This window comes from Chrysemys picta, chromosome 19 (assembly GCF_011386835.1).
Source record: "Chrysemys picta bellii isolate R12L10 chromosome 19, ASM1138683v2, whole genome shotgun sequence".
Taxonomy (NCBI): Eukaryota; Metazoa; Chordata; order Testudines; family Emydidae; genus Chrysemys; species Chrysemys picta.
Genome location: NC_088809.1, coordinates 5198593 through 5217833, shown reverse-complemented (window position 1 = coordinate 5217833; position 19241 = coordinate 5198593). Strand labels below are relative to the sequence as shown.

General features: G+C 43.8%; 2 protein-coding genes across 9 annotated transcripts in view; one reads left to right on the top strand and one right to left on the bottom strand.

Moving 5' to 3' along the window:
- The window catches only part of VMP1 (vacuole membrane protein 1), an 84310-nt gene extending 68676 nt beyond the window's left edge, over positions 1–15634 (bottom strand). The window contains exons 1-5 of one of the 5 annotated variants that reach the window (XM_065573528.1): positions 15497–15628; positions 15032–15171; positions 11545–11822; positions 8929–9065; positions 2713–2814 (exon numbers count right to left, since the gene is read on the bottom strand). In XM_065573528.1, coding sequence (XP_065429600.1) covers positions 2713–2788 — 76 coding nt within the window. In that variant the 5' untranslated portion in view covers positions 2789–2814; positions 8929–9065; positions 11545–11822; positions 15032–15171; positions 15497–15628. Of the gene's footprint in view, positions 1–2712; positions 2815–3175; positions 3523–8928; positions 9066–10189; positions 10367–11544; positions 11823–15031; positions 15172–15496 lie in introns of those variants that run through there. The other 4 variants (XM_005298787.4, XM_005298788.5, XM_042857911.2 and 1 more) reach the window with 4 other exon arrangements.
- A 99-nt stretch (positions 15635–15733) lies between these two features.
- Positions 15734–19185, top strand: PTRH2 (peptidyl-tRNA hydrolase 2). Of its 4 annotated transcripts, none has more exons than XM_005298786.4 (2): positions 15734–15874; positions 18503–19185. In XM_005298786.4, exon 2 carries the CDS (start codon positions 18524–18526, stop codon positions 19040–19042), a length of 519 nt encoding a protein of 172 aa, XP_005298843.1. In that variant the 5' UTR covers positions 15734–15874; positions 18503–18523; the 3' UTR covers positions 19043–19185. The 4 variants fall into 4 exon arrangements, with proteins under 4 accessions (XP_005298843.1, XP_005298842.1, XP_005298839.1 ...); XM_005298785.4 differs by having other exon boundaries at positions 15784–15920; XM_005298782.5 differs by having other exon boundaries at positions 15862–16002.
- Positions 19186–19241: the final 56 nt, after the last annotated feature.

Sequence of the window (19241 nt, the reverse complement as noted above, 5' to 3'; positions counted from 1 at the left end):
GGCAGGGCTCCACACTGCTCCGGTCGGCGGGGAGGGAAGGATGTGGGCTGCCCTGCCAGGCTTGCTAGAGACCTGGCACTGGCTGGGGCAGATGGAGCGCGCAGCCCGCTCCCAGCAGGGCGCTCCGCTCCTCCGCGTCGCCGCCCCCTACAGGGCGGCCGGATCGGCAAACAAAACAAAACAAAAAGCAGCCGTGCTGCCCTAAGATTGGGTGGAATGCCGCCCCGTAGCATCTATCGCCCCAAGCATGAGCTTGCTCGGCGGGTGCCTGAAGCCGGCCCTGCTCCAGGGGCTCTATGCATGTGAAGTGACCTACAGCAAAGGAAGGCTCATGATTCCCCGACTCAGCTGGCCCATTGCTCCAGAGTTTGATGGCCATGAAAATATTTAAACAAGAAATATGCCGACCTGGGCTGCAAGGAACTTAGGATTTGTAAGTCTCTATGCAAGAGACGACACTACTTGCTGCCATACCTGGCTACATTCAGCCAATATCCATTCCCATTGCAGATTTTATCTTGAACTTTTTAATTTGGTCCCCTTCCATAACTACTTCCAATCAAATTGGATTGAATTGCATGTGCTCTTTACACAGTTTTGTCTGCTGGCCACTGTGTAACCGGAGAAGACATCATACATTGTGCAAAGAACTTCAGGCCATGCTTGAACGGTTACTTACAAAGGCCCATCCGCTCTATCACCCAGACAAAGAGAATCCACTGAAAAATAGGGATCCCATCTAGAGAGCACACTTTTTTGTTTGAACTGCTGTCTTTAGCCAACTTAGACCTTATAAATGTGAAGAGAAGTTTCATTACAGTAATTCAGTTATAAGACTAAACACTGCACATGGTTTAACAATCCCTGGTGTTACCCATTAAAAGTTAGAGAACAAGAATGGAAGGCTTTTTATGGGCAGTATTTAGTGCAGTTATCGAGAGTACCATAAACGCTAATAAAAACTAACTACTTTGGATCAGGATGACTTGTCCAAGACCGTGTAAATCAAGGATTTTGCTAAGCTTGTCAGGAGAATTGGAATTTTGTTCACTCAGAAGCTCATGTGCACACTGAAGTAAACAGGCAGATTACGAAGCAAACCAAGATATAGATTGGTTATCCTTATATTCCAACTAACAATGATTTTTCTATTGTTTTGTGCGTCTAATAAAGTAAAATATTTATATAGTGCTTTATAAGTTCAGAGTATTCTACACACATTAACTAGTAAGTCTCACACTCCTGTGAGGTAGACAGAGAGGCTAGCCCATAGCCATACGGCATAATTTGGACTAGAAATCAAGGTCACTTGACTTCCAGTCCTGTGTTTTAGACACTGGTCCATGTTGCTTTATAAGATAGCCTCTGATACAGTTTATTTCACACATGAATTGCATATTGGATCAGACACAGGTTCCATCTAGTCCCGTATCTTGTCTCTGACAGTAGCCAGCACCAAATGTTTCAGAGGGATGTGCAAGAAACCCTATAGTAGGCAGATGCGGAATAACTTGCCTTCCAGGGGAGTCTCTTTCCAACCGCTACAAGTTAAAGGCTGGTTTAAGCCACTGAAGCATGAGGTTGTGTGTCCCTTCTAAAACTTTAATATAAAAAGCTTGTATATTCTTGTTATCCATACAAATATCCACCCCCTCTTTGAATAGTGCTATATTTTCGGTTCCAGAATCTGTTCCATTCTCTGCCATTTCACAGAACATCTTTAACAAAGACGCTTCACAGTTATTAAAAGTGCTACAGGATAAACTATGCACAAATACCAATAAAAGACCACAAACTTCGCAATAGAAATCAGTGTGAGGAGGAATAGAACAATTGATTAAAGAGCAATAAATGAGTGGTTTGAAGAAATTTGGAAAAAACCCACAAAAACTAATGATATAAATATAGAGGGAGATTATTCCACCTAAGAAAAACAGAAAGAAGGGACACAAAGCAAACAGAGATGGCACTGGCACCCACTGGTTTCAGAATGGTGAAGACCAGAGTATACATATACAGTGACCAGTGACTAGAGACAGGGTAGGTAAGGAAAGAGAAAGAACCAGAATGCTAAACTACATAGAGGCATGAACTGACACAGACAAACCATATGAAGCAGATGGAAACAAGATAAGATTATGATCATTTTAATGAAATACAGCACAAAGCAGCCAACAGGTTATTTATGAAAAGATAAGATCCTATGCTCTAAGCATTAGTTCTATGTTAGCTGAAAGAAATGGCCTACTGACAGAAACACACCTGCAAAGAGTAACCAAGAGAAGCTAATTGTTTTGTCAGCAATTCATCTTTAGCAAATGGCAAACTATAGTTTACAGAAGGGCTCTTTCAGAAATTAAAATTTGGGTTTCTCCCAAAGTAGGGTAGATTTTTCAATGTCCAAGAACAGACTCTGGTGTCAAAGGGTTGGGTTGCTTGGAATGCTTTCTAAACCCAAATACCTGCCAAAATATATATTTTTTTAAATTAGCACCTGATGCTGCAGCCCTAAAGCATACACTCATTCAAGTCAATAGGATCTGTGCATGGTAAGGATACAGAATTGGTTTAGGCAGTATATTCTAGGTCAGTCTCCCCTTCAGTTCTACTTGGGCTAAGTTTCCCAACCCACATATTCCCTCAGAATCTGTGAGGGTAATTGCAGGTACCAGATTGACTGGACTGGAGGAGGAACAGCCATTTTCAGCCTACCTGTAAAGTTCCCATTGTGCTGTTCTTTGATCATTCCTATGCGTCTCTGGTCACAATCTGTTCCATTCTCTGCCATTTCATAGATCAGTCACTTACAAGGATCTAATAGCAACCAGAAAAAAGTGTAAGTATAATGATTACTCATAACAGACAAGATTCCATTTATTACTTATTCTGAGGATGAAAAGGAGAAATCCTGCATCAGTGCGCCAACATCCAAGCCACCCCATTTTTGCTGGTTCCATGAGTTGTCACTGAAAACAAATTTCAGTTAATTTAAGCACTAGCTTCCTTTAATGGGACAAAACGGAAGTGTGGTGAACACAGAAAGTAGGGACACCACTACAGCTGCTGGAGCTCAGACAGATAATGGTATGCTACCAGCTTGCTTTGCAGTTGACCAAATTACAAAGCCAAGTTGTAACTTGAAAAACCCTACTTGTATTAATTCTGAAATACTTACTGAAACCATATTCTCAATGTTCTTCACACCAGAAACTAGATCGGACCACATGATGGCAACATGCCCAGGAGCTAATCATGCATGCAACAAGCCACCAAAATAGTTCACATCCTTAATAAAAATAACCTAATTCAAGAACTAGGATATAGATTTGTCCCTTGTTTGCTAAAGCACAATCTAAAATAAAAAAAACAGTAAAAGCATGCTCTAAACCTGCCTCCTTCTAAAGCAATCTGAAAATTATACATTTCCTTCATTATTTGCTCTTTCCTTTTGTCTACATCTTTTCATCCTTAAAGAATTTTAACAACCAGTTACGTTCTTCCTTATTCATGAGGATAAGTGGTGCAACATGTGGGAGGACAGCCTGAAATATAATGTTGCAACAGAGATTTTCTACTGACCAGCTGACAGTTCTTATGCAATAAACAAACAAAACACCCCCCACAACCACGTGAAGTTCCCTACTTTAAAATTTAACTCTTGCATCTTAAAATAGCCTCTCAAAATTTGTTTTGGAAGAAATACTCTAGGAAGCTAAAACATCTTCTTTGCATTAAGTTTCTCTTGGTTGACAAAATAAGATTTACAGTTTTTGATAGGCTTCTCATGTCAGAAGGAAGAGGAGACTATTAAAATGATAGTTACATAAACTGCACATTGGTAGGAAACGAAAATAGTTTTCAAGACAAGTATTTATTTTTCCTTTCCTTTATGTTACAAACATGGAAAAAGAACCAAGTGGACACTCAGCTGTGCAGGAATGAGAGGTTCTCCGTTCTGTTTAAGGGGAAGCAGTAACTTTAAATCTAGTCAATTTAAAAAATAAGTTGAAATATGTTTCAGATACTAGGACTTGGCCCAAATGTCCCTTCCTGACTTTTGTAGTTTTACAATTCTCATTTTACTATTTTAACAAATGTTTTTCAACAACATTGTTGCTGTGTAAGAAATCCCACACAAACAGAAGAAACTGACTACACACAAAAGTGCTGGCAAATACACCAAGTTATTCTTCCTTCCCTTTTTATCTATATTATAGTTTAATCTCTTTCAATTGTAGGAGTCTCGTGTGTTACTTGTTACACTAGCTGGCAAAATATTTTCAGGTGGAAGTGTGATTTTTAAGTTGTTATCCCTTTAACTAAATACCCTATTTCCCTGCACAAAGATCTATGCTTTATGAACAAAATCAGCCAAACGTCAGTAATCGCTCATGCAGTCTTTCCACTAAGAAATATTTTCCCATAATTAACAATTGAGCAAGAGCAACATAGTGTTTAAACAAATTAGTAAAACTGTTCTAGTTATTTTGCAAATAGAAACTGTTTAGTCAAATGCTAAAGGGTTCCAAAAGGACTAAACCAACAGCAGACGAAGCAATGTGACCTTGCAAAAGCCTCCTTTTGTAGAATGATAGATATCTGAGAGGCTGCAAAACCTGCCATGCCCTAAGGATCACACAGGGCTGAAATGGTACAGCAGCAGCTTTACAACATAGCTATGCTGTCACATGAGAATCCTTCGTTCAAGGATGTTCTCAGAACTGCTACCAGAGCAGACAGAGACTCTCCCAATTTGTCACCCACACCAGTTTTACACGAGCATAACCCCATTGCCTGCAGTGGAATTGCACCAATACAAATCAGAACATGGCATGGGTGTGGCTATGTGACACAGGGACAAATGTTTGACCATCTCCTGATTCCAGCAGGGCAGCAATTCCACGAAGTGGCAGACCGTATCATTTCTAGTGACCACATTTATTAACTGGCTATGCAAGAGAGATTTACGAGGCTTGGGGCTGCAAAAGGAAATAGTGAAATTGGAGGACCACAGTTGCATTTACTGATGATTATACAGATACCATTTCCTTAGGGAAGTGGTTTTTGAGAGCCAAGTTGAAAGACTGCTCATCTCTGGGATCCGCAAAATTCTACAGGCACTATGCATCACTCAAACGTAGCCAACATGCATTTCAAAACTGCATAAATAAGATCTATTTATTCTTTATTTTAGTTTAATTCTTTCTTTTGCACAGTTTTAGCCTCCAAGATAGGAGAGTTTTAAACAGATGACAGTGGGGAAAGATTGTGTCTGTACACTCTGCTTAATTATGTTTCAATAAAATGGAGCTAGTGCAATATAAATACAAAGTGCTTGGTCAGGTTTGATGCTACAATCTAGTTTCCATGCAATTCTCCAATGAGCTGAATTCCACTGCTGTCCATTAAACACTTTAAAGGCAGGAAAAATCTACAGCTCCCAGGAGCTTAGAGGCTCAGTACTATACAAATCCAGCTAACAGAGCAAATCTTACCTTGTATGCTTGGAAAGGGATTAGCTTTGTATAATGTTACCTCAAATACACATATTAGTGTTTACAGTAAAGCACATAAATAATCTCCTAGCAAACCTCTGTAAGTTATATAATCATTAAGAAGGCCCCAAGTACATTTACTCTATGGCAAAACTATAAAGGGCCCAGGCAGCAAGTTTAAGAACTTGGGTTGAGAAGTAGGGAGTTTAGTGCTTTTCACACTGCAGGTCTGACTGTGGTGCAGTTAAACTTTGCCCGGGTTTTTTTTTAATTCAAAAGTTATTTTTGTTTTACTTAATTCACACACATTCAAATATACAAACATCTCGCTGTGATTAAAAAGTGGAAGGATGCACATGCAGAAAGTAAAGCAAGTTCAGCTTTTAGACATTTTAATCTGTTTGAGGCCTAACAGACACACCGATCCTGTCATGGAGTTTAATTACTGTATTACCTGTATGATTGGGGCCAGAGATGGACAGTGGCCCCTGGTTTACTGGTGTCCACCTAAAACCCTTCATATGTCGCTCAGCATCCTCTGTGATCTTTTGCCAAGTATTTAATGAATAACGCTGTGATGCCTCACCCAGAACAAAGAGAAAAGGTAAGGCTATACCTGAGGACAGTCCGCTCAGATCTATCTACAGAAGAGGTGCATGTGTGTGTGCGGTGAGCAAGTTAAGCCCCAGCACTGAATCAGACCCTCACCTCTTATGAGCACTGAAAAGGAAATGCATTCCATATCCAGACAGAAAGCAGCCTAATATAACGCAGTGACCGGCGAATAGTGGAGTAAATAATTCAAAGTAAGGTTAAAGAAGGCAACTTTCCTTTAGTTTTGCATCTGAGCTACTTACACTGTGTGTGTTAGGGCGATCCTGGGATTCGCCCACAAAAGGTTCTTGGCGAGCTGCCCACCCAGCCCCACAATACTCTATTCAGCTTTAGTGTGATTCATAACATTTTTCATCACAAAGACAATTACTGCTAGTCAAAGTGTTACTTTGTCAACAACAACAAAAGGCTCATAACAATGGCGGCTGTTACTATGCAGTAAAATTACAAATAATTCGTAACAACAAACTATTGTGGTGTCAAAATAAAACCAAACTAAAACTCCTGATTTAGAATTCCAGTCAACTGTACTTAAAGCAGAGTCAGGCTGGTGTATAAAAATCTTTCCTTTCAGTATTGTGAGGGGCCTGCTGGAATGCCCTGCCCTGGAGCTAATCTCCAAAAATACCAACCTGGAGATGTTCAATTCACTCAGGAACTCATTAAGGTATCTTCATCTTCCAACTCACAGTGACTGAAAAATCATACAGGAGACGTACTTCGGTCTCCAGTCTGGGGGAGCAAACAGTGCACTGCAAGAGGTAAACAAGTGCTTCTTGAGAATCCCTTATTTCCTCAATCACTGCACCTTAAGATTTTTGGAAGAGCTCTTCCCAGTTATGTTTAAATACCAGGGAAACAAGTTAAACTGTTTTAACAACTTCATGGTTTTCAAAGACAATACAGGGTAAGTCCAAGGCCAAGACTTCATTAGGACCAATAACCCAAAATTAGCACATTAATCCTTATCCCAGAGCTGGGCAGCATACAGGTCTTTAAAAGTCCAACTCTTCGGCCTGGTCTACACCTAAAACTTAGGTCAACCTAGCTACCTCACTCAGGGTTAGTTAAGTCGACCTAACCCCTGTAAAGAATTCTTCATTGACCTAGCTACTGCCTCTCGAGGGGATGAATTTGCTACAGTGATGGAAAAACCCCTTCTGTCACTGTAGGATGTGTGTACAGCGGGCGTTACCATCACACAAATATTAAGTGTAAATTTAAACTGCAAGTAACTAGACCAATGTGAGAAAAGCTACGTGATGTAAAACTACAATTTTAGACACGTTTTTAAAAGACACAAAAATCCCCCTGCTCTTCCACTTATAATAGAAATAACTCTACAGACGTGACAAAACCTGAATAAGGCTAAGGTTTAGTCATGGGTATTTTTGGTAAAAGTCATGGACAGGTCACAGGCAATAAATAAAAATTCACTACCCATAACCTGTCCATGACTTCTACCAAAAATACCCATGACTAAATCTCTATTTCTGGTGACCCGCTGATCTGGGGGGGCCTGTGCTGGGGTTTACTGCCCCCCAGCTGCTGGTCCCAGGGATTGCTCTCCGGACGGCCTCCAGACGCCCTGGGACTGCTGCTGCTCGAGCGGTCCCCAGGGCACTCCCCAGAGCCAGCCACACCGGACGCTATTCCTGCAGTCCCCGGGACCAGCTGCCTGGGGCCTTCCAAGCAGCAGCTGGTGCAGCTGGCTCTGGGGTTGCTCCAGCAGCGGCCAGTGCGGCTAGCCATGGGGCACCCGAGCAGATGGCCCAGCTGCTCTGGCAACCCTGAAGTCAGCCACACCAGCCACTGCGGAAGTCATGGAGGTCATGGAATCCATGACTTCCGTGACCTCTGTGAAAGAATCGCAGCCTTAAACATGAACAATGTGATTTATCACAGGAGAACTAGACTGTAGCCACTAGAAGTCTACAGAGATTTGACACTGTTTTGGAACAGATGTGAAACAACCCTAAAGGCAAATGCTATTAGCATCAACTTGACAAGGTCCCTTGAAAGAAACATCTTCACTAAAAGATAGCCATCCAGTTCTGACTCATCTTCATAACACTGCCTAACATAACTTACTGCAGTTCTCAAGCATGACAGGCCACTAAAATCCTGCTCATAGAACACAAAATAGTCGGAAGGCACTTAACAAATGACCAGTTGCGAGTTTCTCTGTCCACTAAGGGCTAACATTTCCCTTTTTACAACACCAAATGACCAATTAAACATTAAAGTCCATTCTTTCCACAGTAAAGTAAATACAACAGAGCCTGGGACACAGACACACCGAGGAGAGCAGAGACAGTGATCTAAAACAAAGGTTTCTTTTTACTTTAGATTTAATTGCCTCTCTCCACCACTCCCATACTCGTTACTAATCCAGAGGCAACAATGTAGGCTTGGTCTACACTGCCAACTCATGTCCATATAACTATGTCACTCTGAGGTGGGGAAAATCCACACTCCGGAGCAACGTAGTTATATCGACCTAATTCCTGGTATATACAGCACTATGTCAACAGGAGGGCTTCTCCCCTCCACACAGCTACCACCTCTCGGGGAGATGGAGTGCCTACACCGAAGGGAGAACTCTTCCCATCAGCGTCTTCACTGAGCGGGACAGATGCACTGCTGCAGAATTGTATGTGTGGACAAGCCCCTAATGAAGGTTAGATTGACAATGCCTTGGTTCTTATCAAAATAAGGACACACTTTCCTCCACTAGATAGTCACGAATTATCTGTTCATGAATGAATTTCTGCCAGTAAAGAACAAAAACCAGCCTGCAAATGAAACATTAATATACCTTTTAGCTTCCTGTACAGTATTTCAGATGTTTTCCTCCTCTTCTGTGTATTAAGCCAATGGGACAGTCTACTATCTTGTCAGCTCGGCAGACATTCAAGACCAAAGTAAGTGCTCTTCTCCCAGATCTTCTGCTCCCTATAGAGGAAGATATTGTCAGCTCATCACATGATATAAAACTGACACAATTCATAATCTGACCGTTAATAACTCTCCCAAAAGCCCACAGAAAATATAAAAAGTAACAACTAGAAATGTTTTAATCCTTGAAAACTCAAGGGGGGCATTCAATTAAAATAAAAAATTAGGACACATCTTAAAGGCATTCAAAATCTCCATAGATCTATCTATAATAGGTTACTTTGATATGAGTGCATATATTCCAGTACTAAAATGCTCTTCCAGCTAAAACTGTTTAATCCCACAAAGGAAAGGACAAGTAATTTAAAGACCACAGGCTTACATTTAATGGGTCATGCCTCTGTTCACCAGACCTACTTTCCAATTTCTAGTCATCTAAAAAAGTCATCTAAAAAAACCCCCAACAGCTAACATTTTCATCTTTTCAACAAGACTTTGGGATGCCTTTTAAAAAGAATTAATCCGAAGTGCTCATAGCCCTCCAATTTTAGTGGATGCCTCACATTTCTCTTTTCAAGTTATTAAAAACTCTGATCCTGCAATCAGATCCACATGGACTGAACATTTGTGCCGGTGAGGAGCCTCACTGACTTCAACAAGGCTCTGCCTGGGTTAAAATGGTCTATCTGTGCAGCTCCAAATGGAAGATCAGGAACAATGTGAGTACCTGAGTGATGCATATTTGCATTAGTCCTTTTTATCTATATTGTATAAATATTAATAGCCAAAACGCAAGCCACTGAGGCTGTACAAGTTCTCTTCAGTGGTGCTTATTTGGGCAAACTCTGCCTGTCCTTCTCTAAAACACCCAGAAGTCGTTTTTAAAAAGTTATTTCCTTTAAAAACAATTTTAAAAGTAATTGATTTAGAATAATTAAAGGGAATGTTAGTATCAATGAATTCTGTACCATTTTCCAAACTGGGAACAGACATCACTTTATAACCAGTATCCTCACAGTTTTGTAATTTCGCATTTTCCTAGTGAATTTCAGAATGGAAAAAATGCAAATAAGGAGGCTTAATTTAATTCTTCCATTATAAAAGCAAGAACTTGGCTTTACTCCATGTTAAGGAGCAGACAGGAACTCAACACACTCAGAACATAAACCCATTTTATTCACCTTTTTCAGCTGAGATTTTAAAAGTTGCATTTTTATAGCCAGGCTCACTTCCTCCTCACAAAAGAATGAATTCTTACTCCCTTTCAAAGTGCTTCAGGTTGAGTTTTTGCCATCCATGTTTTTCCACGCAGCAAGTGAATTGGCTGGCCCAGCATCTAGAGCTGCACCACCGCATGCTGCCACGACAGAGATCACAGGTCAGAGTCCTCACTCTGTAAGCTGACAGGAGACAACATGCCTAACCTAGGGGTGGATCATGAAGCAGAGAGCCAGTTCCCTGAATTACTTTTTAATGAACTCCTCTGGGCTGACACAGACAGTGCTCTGAATGGCACTGATAGGTTGCAGACGAAACCACTTCTAACCCTCCAAAGAGAGAGGGTGATGTATGCCCCTAGGAAGGGAGATGTGAGGGGATCCTCAAAGACCTCATAATAAGTATTACAGCCAAGTTCCTGTACAACTCCAATACCCTGTGCTTTAACAATGTGACCAGAACATGCTTCTTTAAGCCTGTTACATATCAAAATATCACTGGAAAAACTGTTACACCCCGGCTGATTTTGAACCAGAACACACTAAGACAATAAGCTCTTCCTCTACCACATTAAGCTAGTGTCTGGAAAGCACTGTGAAATACTACTGTACCTAATAAACAGTGACTAAGTGGTAAGTATTACACACAACATCCAATCAATGCCATGAGGACGCTCTGTAACTCAGGAGGACAGACTGGACTAAGGGTCACAGTTTCACTTATCCATACAGACCAACTGGGGCAAGGTTTGAACGGCCCCTTCGGCAGAATTAATGATCTGAAAAGACTGATATGAGGACAAACAATGGATTCTGAGCAAGACATGACAGACTAGAGAGAAATCTTCAAAAAAGAACATAACCCCATTTTTAAGTGGTTAAACGGGTACATCGCTTTACCTAACCCCAATGTTAAGAAGCACAAAGCAGTTCATGCAGGGCCACCTGCAAACGTTAGTGCTTTTAACACAGCTCTAACACAATATTCAACAATGCATTAGAAAAGTTTAGACTACAGCAGCCAAGCAGACTATCACCAGCTTCCATAGACTTATAATACAAACAGAGGCAGGAAATGAGATGGTCACAAGGTAGAAACAAGTTTAGTGCCAAAAGGGAATGTCAGTGGGAATTAACTGTGGGTGAGCAAACAGACAGCAAGGTTACAGTTAGAGTGAATGGGCAACACTGTAGTCCTGGCACAATAGCAGCCTTGAGCTTCACAACCTCTGACCCCAACCACTGGCTGGTGGAGCAGAAGGTTTTTATACACCTCTACCCCGATATAACGCTGTCCTCGGGAGCCAAAAAAATCTTACCGCGTTACAGGTGAAACCACGTTATATTGAACTTGCTTTGATCCACCGGAGTGCGCAGTCCCGCCCCTCCGGAGCGCTGCTTTACGCGTTATATCCGAATTTGTGTTATATCGGGTCGCGTTATATCTGGGTAGAGGTGTAGCTGATTTGACTCTACCCTGTTTTCTAATCAGAGGATGACACTTGGTCCCAGGAAGTGGATGCCCAAGCCTGCCTGGTCATTAAAATTAAGAAGTGCCTGTTCTGTATGTGGAGCCACATACCCTGGTTATTCAAATCTGAAAGGGAGAAAAGAGGTTCCTAGTGGACTTAATTGGAAACACTGACTGCAATACTCTACAGCTGCCACTGGGGACTTTGTCTCTCCATTCACCTGCTCTGCATGATTCCCACACACCAAACTACATCTTTCAAAACATGAGCATCTGTAACTAGGACGTACATGACTGGACAGCAGTATCCCAGCAACACCAGTTGTGTCACACACATGAATTCTGGCCCTCCCAGTAGGGGAACAGTATCCCTTGAAGAGGGTTCTTCAGCAGGGGATGCTAAGAAATTAATTTAATTAGGAAAAAAATAATAGTTATACTAGAGCTGCTGCTACTGAAGAATGAGTCAGACAACATGAAAGGCATGCCCTTCACATCCCTGAAACACCCAAAGTCTAGCCAGCTAACACTGGGACCTGACTCAACAGAAATATTTATCCTCGGGTTGCAGAAAAAATTAGAATTTTACCTCCCAGGTAACAAGTTGTCTCCTGTCACATCCATATACCAAAAGATATGGCCACTCATACCACACTCACTGGGAGGCTGACAATCTGGGGACAAGAACTGAGAAGCCAATTCCAAATCTCAGTTCCCTGAATGATGGAAGATAAACTGCAATCATTTCCCAGGTGAACAGGGGTAGTAACACCAAGGTTGGCTTCTTCCAGTCCAGCACTACTGTTAATACAGGTCTAAAATAAAGCCAAATAGCAGGTTTGGTCTGAATTGAAGTAGAGAATGGGTTAACCCGGAAAGCAAGAAAAACATCTGTTTACTAGAGGCAGCAAGATGTTAAGTCTCTAAACACAACAATATATATTTTTACAAGCACTTTCCACAATGTGCTATTTTTCCTATACACATTAAAGCCATGTAAACTGAGCCATAAATATTCAATAATTATCTGCTACTCTTTTTCAACAGTATTAAGCGTTTGGGAGATCTGATTAAAAACTGTGATTAAGATGAAGAAGTGGGCAGTAGCCCACGAAAACTTATGCTCTAATACATTTCTTAGTCTCTAAGGTGCCACAAGTACTCCTGTTCTTTTTTTTTTTTTTAAATACAGGAAGTATCCCACAGCAGAAAAAAAAAGTTTGTCAGTACAGGATTTAATTATGGAAGTGTCAGTAGTTAAGAGGTCAGTACTTTCTTTCCATCTGCTCTCCTTTCCCACTGCCATTCCCCATTTAAGAACTGGAGACTGACTCTCCTGCTCCTAACCCTGCTCGCAGACAATGCGCAGAACTGCCAACTTCAACTGCTAAAAGGAGAATACAAAGCTCAGTCCAAATTAATAGATGGTCCTGAGAGAAGATGACATTTCCGATTGCACAACATGTTTTTCCAAACTCTGTATCCTCTAAAAGTTAGCTGAAGTAATTACATAACCAACAGTTACAATGATTATCATGGGAAAAAAAAATATTCTCAAGCAGCAAAAGCAACATGATGTTGAAAGGGACAGGACTGCCATTAATGTGAATTTTTCCAGTGGGGCAAATTCATGCATCAGAAAGATCTGACATTTACTTTGTGACCGTTGTGACAGGATGAAGGTTTATAACCCCTAACAGGACTTATTAACATTTCACAGTCTTGCAGAGTGTGGAATCACACCATCAAGACTGTAATGATTTTAGATGATCAAAAGCCCAAAGGAGAAAGTAAAGGCAAAGAGCAAATGCCTAGATGGGCTTAATACAATTTAAGTAATATTACTTTGTTCCTTTGCACTACCTTCCCTCCAAGATGCTCAGAGCACATTACTAAAGTTAATTAAACCAGCAAACCCATTTGATAAGCAAGTGTTATTTTCTTAGATTATAGATTAGCCTACTGAGGCACAGAAGATAACTAGATTCTGAAAAAGAACTGCATGTACAATATACTGTATATGACGGTGGTATTTCCAGTTCTCTCACTGTGACACCTCTTACCGAAGCTCAGTTTCCCCTGTCTGTAAATCAAGGATAGTACAGATCAGATAACTGGCAGTTTGTGCTCACAATTGCTCCTTTTCACAGGCAAACAGTAGTCGCTGCCAAAGTAATCATACAGACTACTTTTTGTCAAAATCAGGCAACTTGTCTAAAGTCACACAAACTGTCAGTGGCAGAGCTGGAAAATAATGCAGGAGTCCTAATGCCCAATACCCTGCCATAATCACTAAATGACATTGGCTCTGGTGAGAGAATGAGAGTGAAGAGTCTGGGTCCAAAATACAAGCCCAACACTGGTCACTAGCCAAAGGGAATAGACAATAACCTGGGCGCAATAGGTAGGGTGGCATTTACTGCTGAAGATGGTGCTGTGGGTAATGTTGCTGCTGGAGGGTGAGGAAGGCGAATCCCCGGTGAAGGGGTAGTTAGGGAACAGAGACTCTTAACAGCTAGAAAGAGAAATTACTTATTGTGTCATCAGTCAGTCCCCCTGGGGCCAATACAAGGATTCTCTTTTCTACAATTTCCAGAGTTCTGTCCAATCTGGTTTGAAATGTCGTAAGCAATGGGACTCCCATGTCTGCTGGTGGACTGTTCCACAGCAACACAGCTCACTAGCAGGGAGTTTTCACTGTATTTCAACCTATTTTTTTCTCCCATTGCTTCTAGTCATACTCCCAATGTGGCACTCTTTAAATATTCATAGGCTGTTATGTCCCTAACCTTAGTCATCTCTTAGTCAAGCTATGAAGAATTAGCTCTTAATTTTTTCCTTATGAGTCAATCCCTACAGCCTCAATCATTTTTGTTGCTCTTCTTAGAGCGCCCTGAAATTTTCCACTCTCTCTGGTAACATAACTAGCCATTAGCACAGCAGCCATCACACAAGAGCCATATGGAGCCTCCCTGCTCACTGCACTATGATATTATGCCCGTGCAGCCTAGTACTATGATGTCCTGTTTTGGCTGTCATATGTCACTGCAAACTGATCTCTAGTTTGCAGTTCACTCTCCCCCTTAGTCTTTCTTCAGGTTTCTACCACCCATTGAATGTTCACACTGACAGGTACTTTCCTTCCCCTCAATTCCAAGCAGAAGCCTCTTTTGCTGTTATTTCTTGCCTACGTATCCAGATCCTCTTTAATACTTCTCTAGCCTCTCAATGTAGTAGTAGCTGCAAATTTCATGAGTGGACCCTTCGCTCCTGCCAAGTTATTAACGAAGACGTTAGTGAAGGACAGACCTAATACAGCACATACACACACACACCTGCCCTGGCTCCACAGACTGCCGTTGAGCATCGCTCTCTGTTCACGGGCTATGAGCCAGTTTCCAGTCCTCACCACAGCCTCCTGCCGGGCTGACCGGATTTGGCTTGCAGATAAAGTGTCACACGATCACATAGGAGTCTGCTGGGAAAACAGCACATGGGCTCGGCTCGCCTGGCAGGGTTACCTGCCCCCCGCTCCCCGCCCATGAGGCTCCCTCCTGGAGATGCTCAGTGATGGGACAGGGGGGAGAGGAGCCGAGGAAGGCTCCCTGCTCCAGGGTGACCCCCGTAGGAAGAAGGGCCGGCCCCGGGGCGGGGGGGGGATCCTCCTGCCTCAGGGAACGGGGCAGGGCATGAGGGGTCCCCGCTGCAGGCTCGGAGCCGGGGGACGCCGCGGCTGAGGCAGGACACGCGGGAGGAGTCTTATTGCGGGGGGGATCTCTGCTCCGGGGGCCCGCACTCACCCTGCTCCAGCTGCGGCTTCTCCACCCGGCGTCTCCGGCTCCTGCTGGGCGCGAGCCAACACAGAACTGGGGGAGGCGGGCAATTCTCGCCCACTCCACCTACCGGAAGTGACCGCTGAGTCCATCACTTCCTGCGCGCCTCCCGGAAGTTGTGCTCTCACATTACTTCCGCTCAGGCCGGAAAATTCGGGCTCGATTTTTTTTTCCTCCTCTTTATTTTTTTCATTTTCCTTCCCGTTGGCCGTTGATGACGTTCCAAAGAGGTGCTACATCCCGGATTAAATAATTTGCGATGGAGACGTGCGGGCGTGACGTCATCGGCGGGCGACGACTGCAGGGGGAAAGTGGCCGGAAGCGCCTAAGGCTCGCGCGTGGTGGGTAGGTAGCGGCGGCCTCGTTGGTGCGAACGGGAGGCGGGTCTCAGGTGAGGTGACACAACTTCCTGTTCCCTCGCCCCGGGGGCGCTGGGCCTGGACGAGAAGTGGAGCAGAGCGGCCTCCCTTCATGTAAGGCCCCTTTCTGGGGGGCGGCCCCGGCCTCTCTCCAACGGGGGGGCATGAGACACTGACAGGCTGTACCTAGGGGGCCCGTGTAGGCTGGGGACCCTGGTACGCAGGGGCCTGTGAGACACTGGGAGATGGGAGAAGGGTTGCCAACTTCTATTAACACAAAACCGAAAACCCGAGCCACGCCCCTTTCCCGAGGCACCGACCCCCCAACTTACTACATTCCCGCTGCCTCGGTGGCTCGCTCTCCCCCACCCTCACTCACTTTCACTGGGGCAGGGGCAGGAGTGTGAGAGGGGGTGAGAGCTCTAAATGGGGGTGTGAGCTCTGGGGTGGGGCCAGAAATGAGGGTATCAGGGTGCGGGAAGGGGGCTCCTGACTGGGGCAAGGGTGAGGGCTTCAGCTGGGAATGCGGGCTCTGGGGATGAGGGATTTGGGGTGCAGGAGGGGGCTCCAGGCTGGGGCTGAGGGATTGGGAATGTGGGAGGGTTCAGGGCTCTGGGCTGGGGGTGTTTGGGGTGCAGGAGGGGGCTCCAGGCTGGGGCACGAGAGGGGGCTCCAGGCTCGGGAGTGGGGCTGAGGGATGCGGAGTGCGAGCAGGGTCTGTGGGTTGAGGCAGGGGTTTGGGGTTCAGGGGGGGTGAGGGCTCTGGGCTAGGGTTAAGGGGTTCAGAGTGTGGGAGGGGGCTCTGGGCTGGGGATGTGGCCTCGGCTGTAGAAGGGGGCTCTGGGTTTGGGGGGGCTTAGGGCTGGGCTGCAGGAGGGGGCTCCAGGTTTGGGGTGGCTCCTGGTCAGCAACACAGCAGGGCTAAGGCAGGCTGCCTGCCTGTCCCGGGGCAACACGCTGTGCCCTGGAAGCAGCCAGCAGGTCCAGCTCCTGCGGGGGGGACGGGGGACAGGAGGTTTCACAGCACCTGCTGCTCTCACCTGCAGGCACCGCCCCCCAGCTCCCATTTGCCACAGAGCCGGTGCTTGGGATGGGGACAGCACATGGACTCCCATGGCCCCCCAGCTAGGAGCCGGACCTGCTAGCCACTTCTGGGGCACAGCGTGGTGCCCCAGGACAGGTAGGGACTAGCTAGCTGTTCTTTCTCTAATCACTAGATCTGTTTATAGAGCATGGTCTGGACCGTGGGGAAACTGTACACACAAAGCACATAATGCACTGGAACTTGGATAGAGAGAAACTTTTCTTATACTGAAGGAGAACAAAATATCTCAAATTGTGACACTGGATCATAAAGTGCAGAGAGTGATTCTGGTTATATTTAATGCTCCATGGAGCAAGAAACATGAACTCACTATAAAACTGTGCTACAGTTAGCACTTGTTCCTACTTCCCAGATCTTTATAGTCTGTTGCAGCTTCTCCCCTTTGGCTACTAAAGCAAATAATGCTTTCTGGCCATGAATCATAGAATGTCAGGATTGGAAGGGCCCTCAGGAGGTCATCTAGTCCAACCCCCTGCTCAAAGCAGGACCCATCCCCAGACAGATTTTTGCCCCAGATCCCTAAATGGCTCCCTCAAGGATTGAACTCACAACCTGGGGTTTAGGAGGCCTATGCTCAAACCACTGAGCTATCCCTCTTCCCCTAAGCCTCAGATACAGTTGATTTTGGTGTTTTTTTACATTTCCTCAAGTAAGCAAGATTTTGGCTGCAGAATTTCTAACAATGCATTTCCTGGGGAGGACTGCTCCATTCAACATTGTTGCCACAAAGCAAAACATAGTTCATGTTTGGTATCCACTGAACTGTGGCACTAGAATTTGCTGTATATGAACCACATAGCATCATACTACCGTGAGGCTTCCCTACACTCCCAAGAACGTGCCCACAATGACCTAATGTTCAGAGGTGCTGAGCACTGCAGCTCTCATTAATTTAAATTATGGTTATGGATGCTGGGCATCTCCAGAGATCAGAAAAGAGGCATAATATGGTTTCATGTTTATCTCACTAGCACCAGCTCCAATCTGTTCTGTAAATATTTATTGAGTTTATGCAAGTAAACTTTTTTCCTAATTACCAGCTCTATAAATGCCACATGGAATCCAGAAGTTGATCTGAGTTCCTTCTGGCTTCTGCCTCATCAGCAATGAGGATTTTTGCAATCAGAACATAACACTTTTGTTGATGTGTGAGTAGAGGAGGCAAATAGGGAGAACAGAAGTTCCCAGTCTCATAGTACGTGAAAATGGAATAGATTATCCACTTCTGAATGTCCCTTTGTTTCTCAATGATAAAGAATTGGTCATGATTCCAGAAAGCTAAAAAAAAAAAAACACCAAACCTTAAAATATTGGAAAATGTTAACATGAGTTATACTTTCTCACCTGGATGAGTATCCGCTAATAGGAAGCAGTAGGGACTAGGATTCAGGAGACCTGTGTTCTGATAACTACACCGTCCCGTGCTGTATGGTGTTGCTCCAATGAAAAGTGTAATATAAAATGAAAGGATGTTTTATTAAGCTAATCTTAACATTTCTTTTGTTTTAGTCAATCTCCCAATCTGCTACTATGGATTCTCTCTTTAAACCGGGTGTCCTCAGCGTCATTGCAGGAGTCGCATGTGGAGTATGCGTGGGCTGGGGCATGCGTGGGCGATTCTTTAGACCATCTAAAGCCAAAATGCCTCTGTTAGCAAATGAGCTGGGGAATGAAGCCAGTATCATGGGAGAGTCTGGAGAATACAAGATGGTGCTGATAGTCCGTAATGACTTAAAGATGGGAAAGGGTAAAGTAGCAGCACAGTGTTCTCATGCTGCAGTTTCTGCCTACAAGCAAGTTCAACGAAGAAATCCTGAGCTGCTTAAACAGTGGGAGTATTGTGGACAGCCAAAAGTGGTTCTCAAAGCCCCTAATGAAGAGTCGCTAGTTCAACTCCTTGTTGATGCTAAACAGCTGGGACTAACTGTGAGTATAATCCAAGATGCAGGTCGTACTCAGATAGCACCAGGCTCCCGGACTGTACTAGGTATCGGACCAGGACCAGCTGATATAGTGGATAAAGTTTCTGGCCATCTCAAACTCTTCTAAGATGGAGAACAAGCCTCAGTTTTATTGGAGCAATTGTATACTTCAGCACCAACGTAGTAACGGGGATAAAATCCAAGCTATGTTTTCATTTCTATGGTTCTGCTTTAGTAAAAATAAAAAGCATGTCTATCTTTTGACCTTTTCTTGCCTAGTATGGTCACTTTTTGTTTTTTTAAAATATTTAATTGCTGGGATAAGC